Source organism: Chiloscyllium plagiosum, chromosome 11 (genome assembly GCF_004010195.1).
Source record: "Chiloscyllium plagiosum isolate BGI_BamShark_2017 chromosome 11, ASM401019v2, whole genome shotgun sequence".
Lineage (NCBI taxonomy): Eukaryota > Metazoa > Chordata > Chondrichthyes > Orectolobiformes > Hemiscylliidae > Chiloscyllium > Chiloscyllium plagiosum.
The window spans coordinates 72,216,561-72,229,603 of NC_057720.1; the positions used below are offsets into that span (position 1 = coordinate 72,216,561).

Genomic DNA, 13,043 nt, shown 5'->3' on the forward strand with positions numbered 1-13,043 from the left:
CTCTTTAAGACGGCTCTTCATTCTGTGAAAGATCTCCATGCTTATCAGAAGCAAAATACTGCAGATGTTGGAAATCTGAAACAAATGCAGAAAATGCTGTAGAAACTCAGCAGTTTTGGCAGCACCAGTGCACAGAGAAACAGTTTAATGTTTCCAAGTCCAGCATGACTCTTCTTCAGTAGGTGTTCAGCTTCTCTACAATTTTCTGCGTTTTCTCCATGCTTACTACTTTGAACTAAGATGAGTGCAATGTTATGGTTGGGGACCCAGTTTCCAGCATGATGTTGATTAAACCATGTTAAACTTTGCAGACACTCCAGTTAGACTGGCTGTGAACTGAATTAAAATTCTGTCATCTTTTATGGTGAATTGTGTTGAGTATGGAAGCTCTAAACTTCTGTTTTCATTTAGTTCTGGGATCAGGATTCAAATTCGGACGAAATTGCTAGTATTACATAATCTTTATTTTCAGACATTTGAGAAAGTTTGAGGAAGAAGTGAACCTGAATAATTTTTACCTAGTTTCTGAAACAAAACAGGTACATTGGGAAAAGATAGCACGATTGGAAAGAATGAGATTCTCAACGGTGATAAAAAGAAGTTCCAATTTTCCACCCAGGTTTTAATGGTGAGACGAGAATGTTGTTAGTGAGTGGTGAGAGGCCTGTACAATATGCAGTTTACTGGTGAGAAACTAGATTGTGGCAGTTATGAACATAAGTCTGGTCTGAAACCTCAGGGCATACTACATGGGCAGCATCCACCTGCATCCTTCAGCCATGAAGTTTGACTTCAGAATGCTCCAGCCTTCCATTTATCATGGCACATATATAACTCCCCTAGAATTCTGTTTGCCACTTCATTTTGGAGTATACCAGCGCCTTTCAATGCTGTGTACCTGAGGCTACCTTTGTGCACAGGGACAGGCACCCATTTCTTACATCAAATTATGGTATATCTCCGGGGTCTTTGCTTGCTCCCTTAATTCTTACTTGGATGTATACTGCATCTCTGCCTATGTCTTGCGTTTAATGCCACTAATATGCTGATGAAGGGCTTTTGACCGAAAAGTCAATTTTCCTGCTCCTCGGATGCTGCCTGACCTGCTGTCCTTTTCCAGCACCACTCTAATCTTGACTCTAATACATGTTATACTCAGCACTGCATAATGTAGCTGATGTTAATAGAAAATGCTCCCATTCAGTAAATGTAGGAGACAACTGTGGTCATATCTTCGAGGTCTGCATCAATTACCTTGGAAGCAACTGAGGCTTTATGTCCTTGATAGCTCAGGTTCTTACTTCATTTCAATGGCTATGTACCTTTATAAGGGTGGCTGCTAGGTAACAAGACCAACCCTCTACAACCGTGGTTGATGACTCATTTACTCAACTTGCTGACTAAAGTCAAGTTTAGATAAAAAGCAACCATTTTTCCTCCAGGGCGATGGTAAAGCAGAAATTCTTCCCCTAAAGATTAGTTCCAATGCTTGTACAGGTCTGGTGGGAGCCCTGCAGTACAGACCAAACAGAGGATGTTACATAACCCTTGCTTGATGTATTTTGGGCAATGAAATAGGAAAAGAGGCATGTGATGAATGTTGAGGAGCTGGGAGATCAGCAGCAGGAGGAAAATAAGGGCATTGAACAAGCAGAAAATCTAGATAGAATAGGGCAGCATTGGACATAACAGGCCAGACAGGCCTTAGTTGACTCCTGCTCCCAATAAATGAATTGGGTGAAGTCATCATTCATTGACTGACAAAATTTGTTGTTCAAAAGGCAAGCAACTCTTCTCACTTCCAAAAACAAATGCAGATTGTTTTAAAACTTTTTTCATAATTTTATTTTTCCTGCTGTTAAATAATGTTGATATTACTAGCTGTCTGAAAGCTTTCTGATATGTGATGCTCCAGTATGGAGCAATGCTAACCTTCTAGGCTACCCCAGGTACTAGGGAAAGATTCGCTCTCCTTCAGATAGGGTTCAGGGTAACCTGTGTAGCTTCATTCTTGCAGCTATGACAATCAGTCAGACAGTTGTTAATGTAAAGATGTTAAATATTTACGATCGTGAGTTCTATTTCTAATGAAATGTTATTCATGTTACCTATATTCGCTGAGAAGCTTTTTTCCATTTCCATCCCACAGTGTGTACAGTGAAGGTCTAGTATGACCTGGTGCGCAACTAGGCTTGATTATAACATTGGTGGCCCAAATGGTCCCAGCAGCAGCAAATATTTCCTCCACAGGTGAGGGCACAATTGGAATGAGTGCACTGAGGTGTGGACATAATGGGGTGAGCAGCAGAGAATTGCCTGATGGAGCTCATGATGGCAAATCCGCTGAAGCTCCCCAAAATTGACACTTGCCTAAGTTTTGAGTAAAATTCTGCACCAGGTGAAGAGAAGACATGGTAATGCTATGCTTAACTCTTGAACTAATAGCCTTGCAACTTCAATCAAAAAAGGTCCAGGTCATTGCATAATATTTAATTTGTCTGCAGTCTTTTTGTTTGAAATTGGCTTTGAGAACTGTAGACCATAATTAGTAACGACCATTTTATTGCAACAAGGGATGATGATTTTGATATTTTATGTGGACTACAACCAGGATTACATTGGGTGTGTTACAGTGTCCTTTCGATGAAAAATTTTATACTGCTTGTGCAGATCACTCTGCCACTCTTTACAACCCATTTCAGATACAAATGTCAGTGGTAGAATGCAGGTATGACTGTTCACTTGGTTTAACTTCCTTGGTTAAATTCTATTCATTGCCTCTCCATACAGTGATGTAATAAATAGATGGCCAATTAATATCATGAATCACAGGAGTCCAAGACCAGATTTCTGGAAAATAATTGGTTACTTCTGCTCTGACTGAAAATTTTATATTTTGCCATCCTTTATATGTCCACAAAGAACGATTTATTAACCTGTCCCAGACCCAGTCTCTGCTTCAGTTTTTAAATGTTTGAAGTAGGATGTCAAACTTCAAGTTACTGGAGCAAATTACTTTTCAAAAATTATTATACCACCAATACTAATTGTTTATTTTTGGGGTTACAGAAACATGAAGCTGCCTTTCAAATTCAGTCTGCTTACAGAAGTTATAAGCAAAGGAAGAAGTTTCTTCAGCAAAAAATGGCTGCAATGGTTATACAAAGAATTTACAGAACATGGCGACTTGCAAAAACTGAAAACATGAAATACAAAAAAATCAGAGAGGCTGTAATTCTCTTGCAATCCATATGTCGTGGATGGCTTTTTCGCAAAAAGGTATGATGTTAGTAAGTAGAATGAGTTCTAATTTATTGAAGCTCATTTTTAGCTCAGTTAGCACTCTATAAACCTCCCAGAATATTATATGTTCATAGAAAATACTTGTGTAATTTGGTTTTGAAAGCATGATGATTCTGCTTCCACCACCTTTTCAGAAATTGCATTCTGAATCCTAACTACCTGTTGTATAAAAATATTGTTCTTCATGCCACCTTTAATTCTTTTGCCAATCTTTTATATTTTTTCATTAAAATGGAGTATCTTCCTTCTATTTATTCTGTTTGATTGCTCATGACTTGGAGCAGTTTTATCATTACTCTTCAACATCTTCACTTGTCAAAGATGAACAAGCCCAGTTTCTTTGATCTGTCAGCCTGCCTGAAGCTTTTTTTGTTCCTGGATTCATCCTCGTGAATCTTTTCTGCACCCCCTCTAGCCCTTTCACATCCTTACCAAAGCATGATATACAGATCAATACAATGTTCAAGTTGAGACCAATCTAATGTTATAATGAAGATTCTTCATAATTTGTTTTCTTTGTACTGTATGCCTTTGTGATAAAGTCCAGGATTCAGATTCATTAATAGCTGTGCTTGACCTGTTCTTCCAACTTCAATTTCTGATCCTATACCAACAGGTCCCTCTTCTGCTGAAACTCCTTAGAATTACGTCCTTTGTAATATTACATCTACTTATTCTTCTTACAAGTCTCTCACTTCACACTTCTCTGTTACATTTTATCTGCAATTTATTGTATTTCACCAGCCTTCTCTTCTAGAAGTCTATCATTATCCTTTTCATGTTTTAGAGTAGTTTTCAAGTTTGGTTATCTCCAAATTTTTAAGTTATTGCCTGTATGCTCAAGTTTAAATCATTGATATGAGTGATTCATTAAAATAGTTTGCAAATATTTGACAAAGATGATCAAAATTCAAATTAATTGAAACTGAAAGGAAACAGCAAAGATTTCTTGAATAGTAATTTTTTAAAAAAATCATCAGTGCAACACAATGTTGTAACATTCATCAAGGAAATGTTTGTGATGCGAAAACTAATGAAATGGACAAAACCTTAATCATATACCAATGTAATCACCAGATCAGAAATCTAAAAGGATGACAATATACTATTTCAAAAGGGAAGTAGAGAGGAACTGATAGGAATTACGGTCACATTTGCTGATCCTAATAACTGAGTAGGAAGCACCTATCAGCTAAAATAACTGTAATCATGGCTTTGCTCGTCTTGGCTTTTGCTAGTCCTTTGTGACATCCACATCTATGTTTTTGGCTATTAACTACAATCTGATCGCATTGCCTTCTTTATATTTAAAAATGATCATTAGCATTCACAGACACCTGTAAGTGAATTAATTACAAGAGAGTGTAACTGGGTTTTCACAGAATGTATGTATCTTTGGAAATTCTTCAGATCCTAAAGAAACCTGGAAAGACTTTGTTCAATAACCAGACCTTTGGTTCAGCTGCTTTGTTCTTTTTAAAGTCTGTAGTACCCTTACTTGACTTTGCTTCTTCTAAAGTTTGAGTTGCACTGATATAAAACTTGAGTTTGAGTACTATTTATGATCATTAGTGGCAGCGCTATCAACTGACAACATGGAATAAACCTCCAGTTTTATCTGACTAACTAACATTTTTGTGATGAGTGCCACAGTCACAAAGCCTGACCTCAGGAGGGTCTCATCAACCTCAATGCCGTGCTACTGCTGCCAACAATATGATGTCACACTAGAGTAGTGTAGAGTAGATTTTATTTGTCATTTCTGCCATATGCAACTGATACAGTAAAAAACAAGGCAGCATTCCTCCAGGACCAAGGTACTGCATGGCCAGCACAAATTACATAATCTTCTCAGCTGTCCTCACTATCCATTGTGCAGGGTCTTATGACCTGAGACGGTGCAATTCCCAAACAAAGCAGTGATGTAGCAACTGAAAGTACTCTCAATGAACCCTCTGTAGAATGTGGTGAGGATGGGAGGTGGGCTTTCCTCAGTCAACGCAGAAAGTAGAGGTGCTGCTGGGCTTTCTTGTCGATGGAGCTGGTGTTGCGTGACCAGGTGAGATTCTGTGCCAGGTAGACGCCAAGACATTTGGTGCTTTTCACGAACTCCACGGGGGAGCCATCGATATCCAGCAGAGTGGTTGCTCTGTGCCCTCCTGAAGTCAACAACTATCTCTCATTTTGTCCACGTTCATGGGCAAGTTATTGGCTCTGCACCAGTCCGTTAGTCACTGCACCTACTCTCTGAATGCTGACTCGTTGTTCTTGCTGATGAGACCCACTGCAGTCGTGTAGTCAGCAAACATGATGTGATTCGACCTATGCATTGCTGCATAGTCATGTGCCAGCAGGTTGAATAGTAGTGGACTGAACACACAGCCCTAGAGGGCTTTGTGCTCAGTGTGATGATGTTGGAGATGCTGTTCCCAATCCGGACTGACTGAGGTCTCCCAGTGAGGAAATCCAGGATCCAGTTACAAAGATAAGTACAGTATTTCCTCCCAGCAGACTCAGCCTTCCAATCAGGTGCTGAGGAATGCTAGTGTTAAATGCAGAACTGAAGCAGGGTTTTAATATGCCTCATCGCAAGCATCTTGAAACACTCCATGATGATGGGTGCTAGCGCAATGGGGGTGTACTTGGTAAGACAGGATGCTGAAGACTTCCTCAGCATGGGGACGATGATAGCGGCCTTGAAGCACGTTGGAACTATGGTGCAGCTCAGGTGACTGAATTTGACATTAGCTTTAGTAGGAAGCAGGTATACTCTATACAGCTCCTGAGATTCATTCCTAAAATTCTAGCACCTGGCATAGATGGCTGGCTTCAGCTGAGATTAGTCCTTGGGTCGGCTTCTGCTGAGTGTTGTGGCCCGGGATTCCCGCAGCCCAATGTGGATGGCCTACTTCGTGACTTCCGGCAGCCCACTGTGGTGGTCTTCACTGGCTTTCTTCAGCAGTACTGTCTTCCTGAACCAGGAGCCATGAACTTGACTCAGATAGGCTTTGTCTTAGTTTTTAAAAATTCTCTTATCTATGCCTTCTGTTATTAATATAGGTACTGTAGTATGGTGACTTAAACACTTTTCACTGTTTCTTTAAAAAAAACACAAGTGACAATGATTTACTATTCTCTTCTATTTAAAACTTTGGCCGTTGTAATGCCCTGCGGTTGCAAAGAAGATTTCCACATCCTCCTTCAAATTGTGCACAAATTGGGAATATTTTAGGAAAACAAAATGTGTTGCTGCCTAAGTGTGTTGGAATTATTATTAGGTTCTAGCTGCTGCAATCTGTCTCAATTCCCTGTCTTTCTGTACTTGTAACTCTTGCTCAAACTTTAAATGTTTCCTTCCTGAATCACTTGAAATCCACTTTATTTTGTCATCTCTGGGCTTCTCTTTCAGTTCTTCTCTTAGTCTTATCCTTTCTCTTTTGCTTGAAGTTGTTATTCTAGCCTTCATTCTTCCAAGCAAGTTTAAGGTAACTTTGTTTGTTTCAAATTCTGTGACTTCTACTTGCCCTGCTCAAACAGCATCTTTACTACCTTTGTTGTACATGCTTTAAGGTATATGTTAAGGTCTACTTGCTTAGCTATGGTTTATAACTGCCCTATGTTTAGTGATACTAATTTTTGCTAAGTTGAATCCACTTGCAGGAATGCTTTCAAGTCAAAAGTCGCCATCTTATATTGCAAGTAATCCCAAAGCTTATTGCTGTAATTCCCTGCTTTGTTTTAACAATTTTGTCTTTTTCTCATTTCCGTCCTTCCTTCTTTTAAGTTCAGATTTTGATATCTGTGACTGATCCGCTTTGGCTAGTAGCCATTTGTCACAGACAGGAGCTTGTATGCTTTCTTATTTTCCACGATCAAAGTATTTTTGTTCTGTGAGGTAAATGTATTTTCTTGCCTACGGAGTGGTTTGTCTCAATTTAAATAATTTTTTAGCATCAAACTTTTTAGTTTAAAACTCGGCAGATAGTTTATTACCCCATATTTATCTCAGAAGTTTAACACAACATCTCAACTATCATATACCACAAAGATTTATCTGCAGATGAAGAGGATAAAGAGTTCTTTTTTTTTAATTAGTCTCTTTAATTGAATTGATGCTCCAAATGGAATGGAAGCCTTGTATAGCAGATAATGCATAGTAAGCTTCAAGGTTTCTTGTAGCTGAATTGCCAAGGTGTCAGGAGAACCTGAGGTGGAACAGATTGGGGAGAATTTTTCTCCTACTTAAGTTATTGTCACCTTGGCTACATTTTTGGCTTGCAGCTTGTTCAATAGCTTTTTGTAATGTTTCAGATGTTATCTTTGATCATGTTTCTGAATAGAACAGCTTCTGCTGTAACTTTTGAAAGAACAGGTAACAAACATGATGTCTTACTCATAGCCTGTTTCAAGTTCAGTTATCTTTTACCAAAATAGCGTTGAGCTGGTATACTTCCTGAATTGTGGCTATGCACACCAAGTGTTTGAGACAGCTATGTCTTGGAATTTGAGATGAGAAATCATTACAAGACTGTGAAAGTTTGATAGGATTCATTTTTATATTTGCCGAGCACCCATTGAGTTTCAATCACTGTTATCCACAGTGAAGCTAGAAAATTGAGCAGTTGGTACGTTGTCTTGTTTGGTCCCTTCTTTAAAAAGGGACTTGTGAATTTCACACGTGGCTGTGTTTGTATATAATTAAATATTGTTTTTGATATTTGCCGTATTAAAAGGCATAAGCAAAAGTGAGTACTGGAGATCAGAGGCAAGATTAGAGTGGTGCTGGAAAAGCACAGCAGGTCAAGCAACATCCGAGGAGCAGGAAAATCACCGGTTTGGCCATTCCTGATGAAGGACTTTCGCCCAAAACACCAATTTTCCTGCTCCTCGGATGTTGCCTGACCTGCTGTGCTTTTCCAGCATCACTCTGTATTAAAAGGCATGTTCATTTTAAAAATACAGCTTTAAAGTCTTCATGCTGTACTGGACATGACAACATCAATCCAAAAAACAACTCTTCATTATTATTCAATGTTCCTTATCACTCAAGTGCAGATTGTTCTGCTATAATGTGTGCTTTGTCAACATACATTCACTGTAACGCAATTGACAAATTGGGAACACTGTTTCTAAAGCACAAACTTTTAAAACATGTGTTGACTGTAATGCAATTGCATCACCAACACTTAAAGCACTGTTTCTAAAGCACGTTTTTTCTATAACATGGCATTGCACAAAACTCAACCATCGTGTTATAGAAGAACTGACTGTAACTGTATTCATACTCCCATAACAAAATTTTTAATTGAGGCATTTTTGCCAGCAAGTTTATTATATGTCTCTTAATTAAATACCTTTGTGAAGTCTATAAATAATATAAAACCTGTCATCTAAAAATTCAAATCAAGTTCATTAAACACAATTTATCTCTACAAAATTCATGCTAGTTTTCTTTAATACACAACTGTCTGAAAATTGATGAAATATGTTATTCACTATAAATTGTTACCAGTCAGGAAGAAACTGATAACTGACTTAATTTGTTGAGGAAATCTGTGCAATATAATCATCCTAAAATGAGTTATCAATTTAATTTTTCTCCTAATTGTCAGTTGGGGATCATTTAAGATTTTGGTACAGGCTGGATTTGGTAAATGGGGTGAATAAAATTCACCAAGGCTCTTCAGACAGCGTCTTCCAAAACCACGCCCACTGCTATCTAGAAGGACAAGGATAGCTGCAAGGGAACAGCACCTCCCAGAAGTTCCCCACTTAGCCACTTGCTATCATGATTTGGAATTAAATGACCATACCTTCAGTGTTGCTGTGTCAAAAACCTGGAACTCCCTCCCAAAAAGCATTGTGTCTACCATAGCAAGTAGACTGCAATAGTTCAAGAAAGCACCTGACCATCACTTTCTCAAGGACAACCAGGGATGAACAGTAAATGCTGGCCCGACCAGTCGTGTAGAAATCCCATGAATTTATTTTTTTCAAAATGACTCTAAATAAAAGGTAAATCCGAGTTGGCGTCAACTAAATGAAGGGAGAAATTATGCTACGTGGTCACAGCAGTGTCTAAAATAAATTTATTAAAAATGTTTAACATGCAAAAGCAAAGTTGCAGCTCCAGTTGCTTGCATTCAGGGCACTGGGAATGAAGACAGCAAATGTGAAAATCACTACTGCCCTTTAGGATTGTTGGGGATAGTCCATTTTATTTGTCGGTATAAGGAGCTAAAATTAAGAAGTGGAAAACTATGTTTGGTCTCAAGATACATATTTAAATTGAACGTATATTTTGTTCCAGAAGGCTGTATTAAAGATGTAAATTGTCTGTTCAGATTTCAAATTTTGACTTTTACATAATAACACTCGAATGCTATAAATGCCTATTTTGTTTCAGTATTTATTTTTCCTCTTCCCTTTACAGCTTGTTGAACAAAAATTGGCAAAAAAGAGGCTTCGTTTCACTGCTGCTGTTTATCACCATCTTTGTGCTTTTAAGATTCAAAGAATGTACAAAAGATACAAGGTTCTTAAAAGTGCGCAAGAAGCAATTAATTCTGTCATCTTTATCCAGGTAAAAAAAATGAAAAGGGTGATGTTCAATCCAGGTGATCATTTTAAGACAGGGATTCTTAAAAAGTTGGAAGTTTACCACTTGTCGACAATGAAGAACTGGTCTACTACATATGTTAAATATCTTTTACAGTGTCTACATTTTACCAAAAGAGATTAATCCCATTGTTTTATGATGACTTGAGCCTTTACAAGTCTTTTAACTTTTTCTAAATTTTTACCATTATTTGAGAATATCTAATCTTCTGAAGAAATGGTTTTCATGTAACATCAGATGAGATGACAGCACAGAAAGAGGAACTTTGGCTCACCGTGCCTATGCTGACCAATAGGTACTAATCCCACTACCTGCACTTGGTCCATTACTGCTCTGCCCTGGCATTTTAAGTGCTTGTCTAGAGGCTGCTTAAATGTCGCTCCTCTGTTCATTCTGCCAAAGAACAGGTGGGAAGTCAAGTAATGAGGATGCAGTCACTGTAGTAATGGCCATCTATACATAAAGTTCCAAAACAGAAAAATGAATGAGTTGTGTTTGAGCATGGATTGTTGACCAGGATGTTGAATCATTTATTATTTGAATAGCCAGCTGGAAGCTTTGCTTTAATCTCTCCACTTGAAGATCACACTTCCAATAATGCAGCATTCTAAAATGTCAGCGTTGATTTTTGAATTTGGAACATCGATTGAGACTTGATCTGTGCACCTTGTGTCATATAATCTCATGCATGCTAGTATTGCTCAATTGAGTTACTGCTGCCAAAATTACTTTATTACCTTGTTTTTAAATTACCTTATAACCACTTGTTCACTCAGTCTGCTTGGACTATTTAATCTATAATGTATTTTGACACTTCTCTAGCTTTTCCCAAATCCATTTCTGGTTGAGTGGGTGTTGAAGGTCCCCTTGATGTTTTTGCTAGGTTGAAATGGTTATTTGTTAATGTACAGTATTACACGTATATTTCATTATAGAGATTGTTCAGAACTTGTCTTCAACGCAGAAGATATCTTGATGATTATCATAAGATTATTGTAGTTCAACGGACAGTGAAGATCTGGCTCATGCGTCGTCACAAGGCTGCTGTTGTAATTCAGAAAGTTGCAAGACATTTCCTTTATAAAACTCGGAAACAAAGATTTCATAGTGGAGTTATCAAAATACAGGTACTAAATCTTTGATCGTAGTTAGTTTCAGTTAACGTATTTGCTTTATTAACTAACAAGAAAGAAAAAAGTACATTTTGTATAATTTAGATTTCTGGTTATTTTGGAATTTACAAAATATCATATACTTTTAAAAACTTTAAATTGTCTTATTTTGATTGAAAATCAATTGCCTAGTGATGAGAGTGCTGTTTCACGGTGATATACATAAATACTTTTATTTCAATTTGTTCTTATGGACTTTAAGTTTATTAGAATAATGCAGTTATTTGTCAAAGAAAATATCAAAATAATTTTCTAATTTTGTAGGCTTTGTGGCGAGGATATTGCTTGCGCAAGAAAACCAACAATCTTCAAATAGATACTATCAGACGCCACATTGAACAGGCTAATCAGAACAGCACTGAGGAGCAGAAATTGTGCAACAGGACAGCTGTAGCACTAGATTACATTCTTAAATACAAACATTTCTCTCACATTCTTGCAGCTTTGAAACATTTAGGTTTGTATATTTCTGTTTTTTCATTTGTGCAATACAATAAGATTAGATGAGAAATGATTAGATTAGTCTTTCTGATTAATCGAATTATGTGAAGTCATCCTACAATGACTAAATATTTTGATGTTGCTGAGGCAGGCATCCCCTGTATAATCCCAATTCCAAGTGCAACTTCCAGTTTGATCTTTGTGCTTTTTGTGTCACTTAAGCAGAAGATGGTGTGAGATAACCCACTTGAACACTCAGAGAACCCATCTATAAAACTGAATAATAGAGAAATCTCTGAAATCTAGCACTTGTTTGGGGTGAGGGTTAAGGACACACAGGCAGTGTTTGATGAGCAAATTTGAAGGAGAGTGTTTTTCTCATGTATTCGCTGAAGAGTTGAGGTTTTCTCATGTTTAAAACTTGGCTTGAAGTGGGTATTGACCATACCGGCCAATTTCATGAAGTATCTGCAAATCTCCATTAGAGGTTGTTATATTTTTAATATTATCCACTTATTTATTTTCAGAGGCTGCAACCAGACTATCTTCCATTTGCTGTGAAAATCTCACTCGAAGTGGAGCAACTCCTATTATTTTAATTTTGATCAGGAGTTGTAACCGCAGTGTGCCTTCTATGGAAGTGATTACGTATGCAGTACAGGTTCTCCTCAATCTTTCAAAGGTACTATCCATCTTAAATGACATTAGCCTATTAAAAAGAAATTCTGTTCTTTTAAAAGGGCTTTTTAAAGGTACATTAGGGTAGTTGGTATAAGAAAGTCTTCCTATTTTGAGGCAGATATAAATAATTAAGTATGTTGAATTTAAATTAGTTGTCAGGATGTGGCTGTATTGTTGATTTGCTCAAAAGTTATGATTGTTAAATTTTTCCATCTAAATATGTTTTTGACTACCCTGTGTACTTGGACATTGGTTAACTGGAGCTGACCTCCTAATTGCAACAGTTGAGGGAAGGCGAAGGCCTAATAGTATTATTGCTAGACTATTAATCTAGAGACCCGGTAATGTTTGGGTCCTAGATTGGAATCCTGCCAAGGCATATAGTGGAATCTGAATTCAATAAAAATTTCATATTAACAGTCTGGTGATGACCATGAAGCCATTCTTAATTGTCAGGGAACACTCATGAGGTTCACTAATTTTGTTTTAGGGGAGGGCACTGTGTCCTTAACTGGTCTTGCCTAAACCAGAACAGCAACAATGTGGTTGTCTTAACTGTCCTCTGGGCAACTAGCCAGCAATGCCCATAATCCTCCACACAGACAGTTACCTTTTAAACAATCAAATATATTTTCAGTAGGCACCATGGTTTTCTTAAAAGGTTAATTAATTTAAAATTAAGATTTGCGAAATGGAAAAAGGCTATTATTTAGTGGAAGTGGTCTCCTACCTGCCTATCTCATTTTCCACCTATCCACTCCACCCTCTCCTCCCTGACCTATCACCTTCATCCCCTCCCCCACTCACCCATTGTATCTATGCTACTT

At 37.7% G+C, this 13,043-nt stretch overlaps 1 protein-coding gene across 2 annotated transcripts in view; it reads left to right on the forward strand.

Annotated features, from left to right (window-relative positions):
• Positions 1-13,043, forward strand: part of aspm (assembly factor for spindle microtubules) — a 59,270-nt gene that overhangs the window by 38,222 nt on the left and 8,005 nt on the right. For both annotated transcript variants that reach the window (XM_043699799.1, XM_043699800.1), the window contains exons 22-26: positions 3,070-3,279; positions 9,737-9,886; positions 10,858-11,049; positions 11,359-11,551; positions 12,063-12,217. In XM_043699799.1, coding sequence (XP_043555734.1) covers positions 3,070-3,279; positions 9,737-9,886; positions 10,858-11,049; positions 11,359-11,551; positions 12,063-12,217 — 900 coding nt within the window. The remainder of the gene's footprint in view (positions 1-3,069; positions 3,280-9,736; positions 9,887-10,857; positions 11,050-11,358; positions 11,552-12,062; positions 12,218-13,043) is intronic.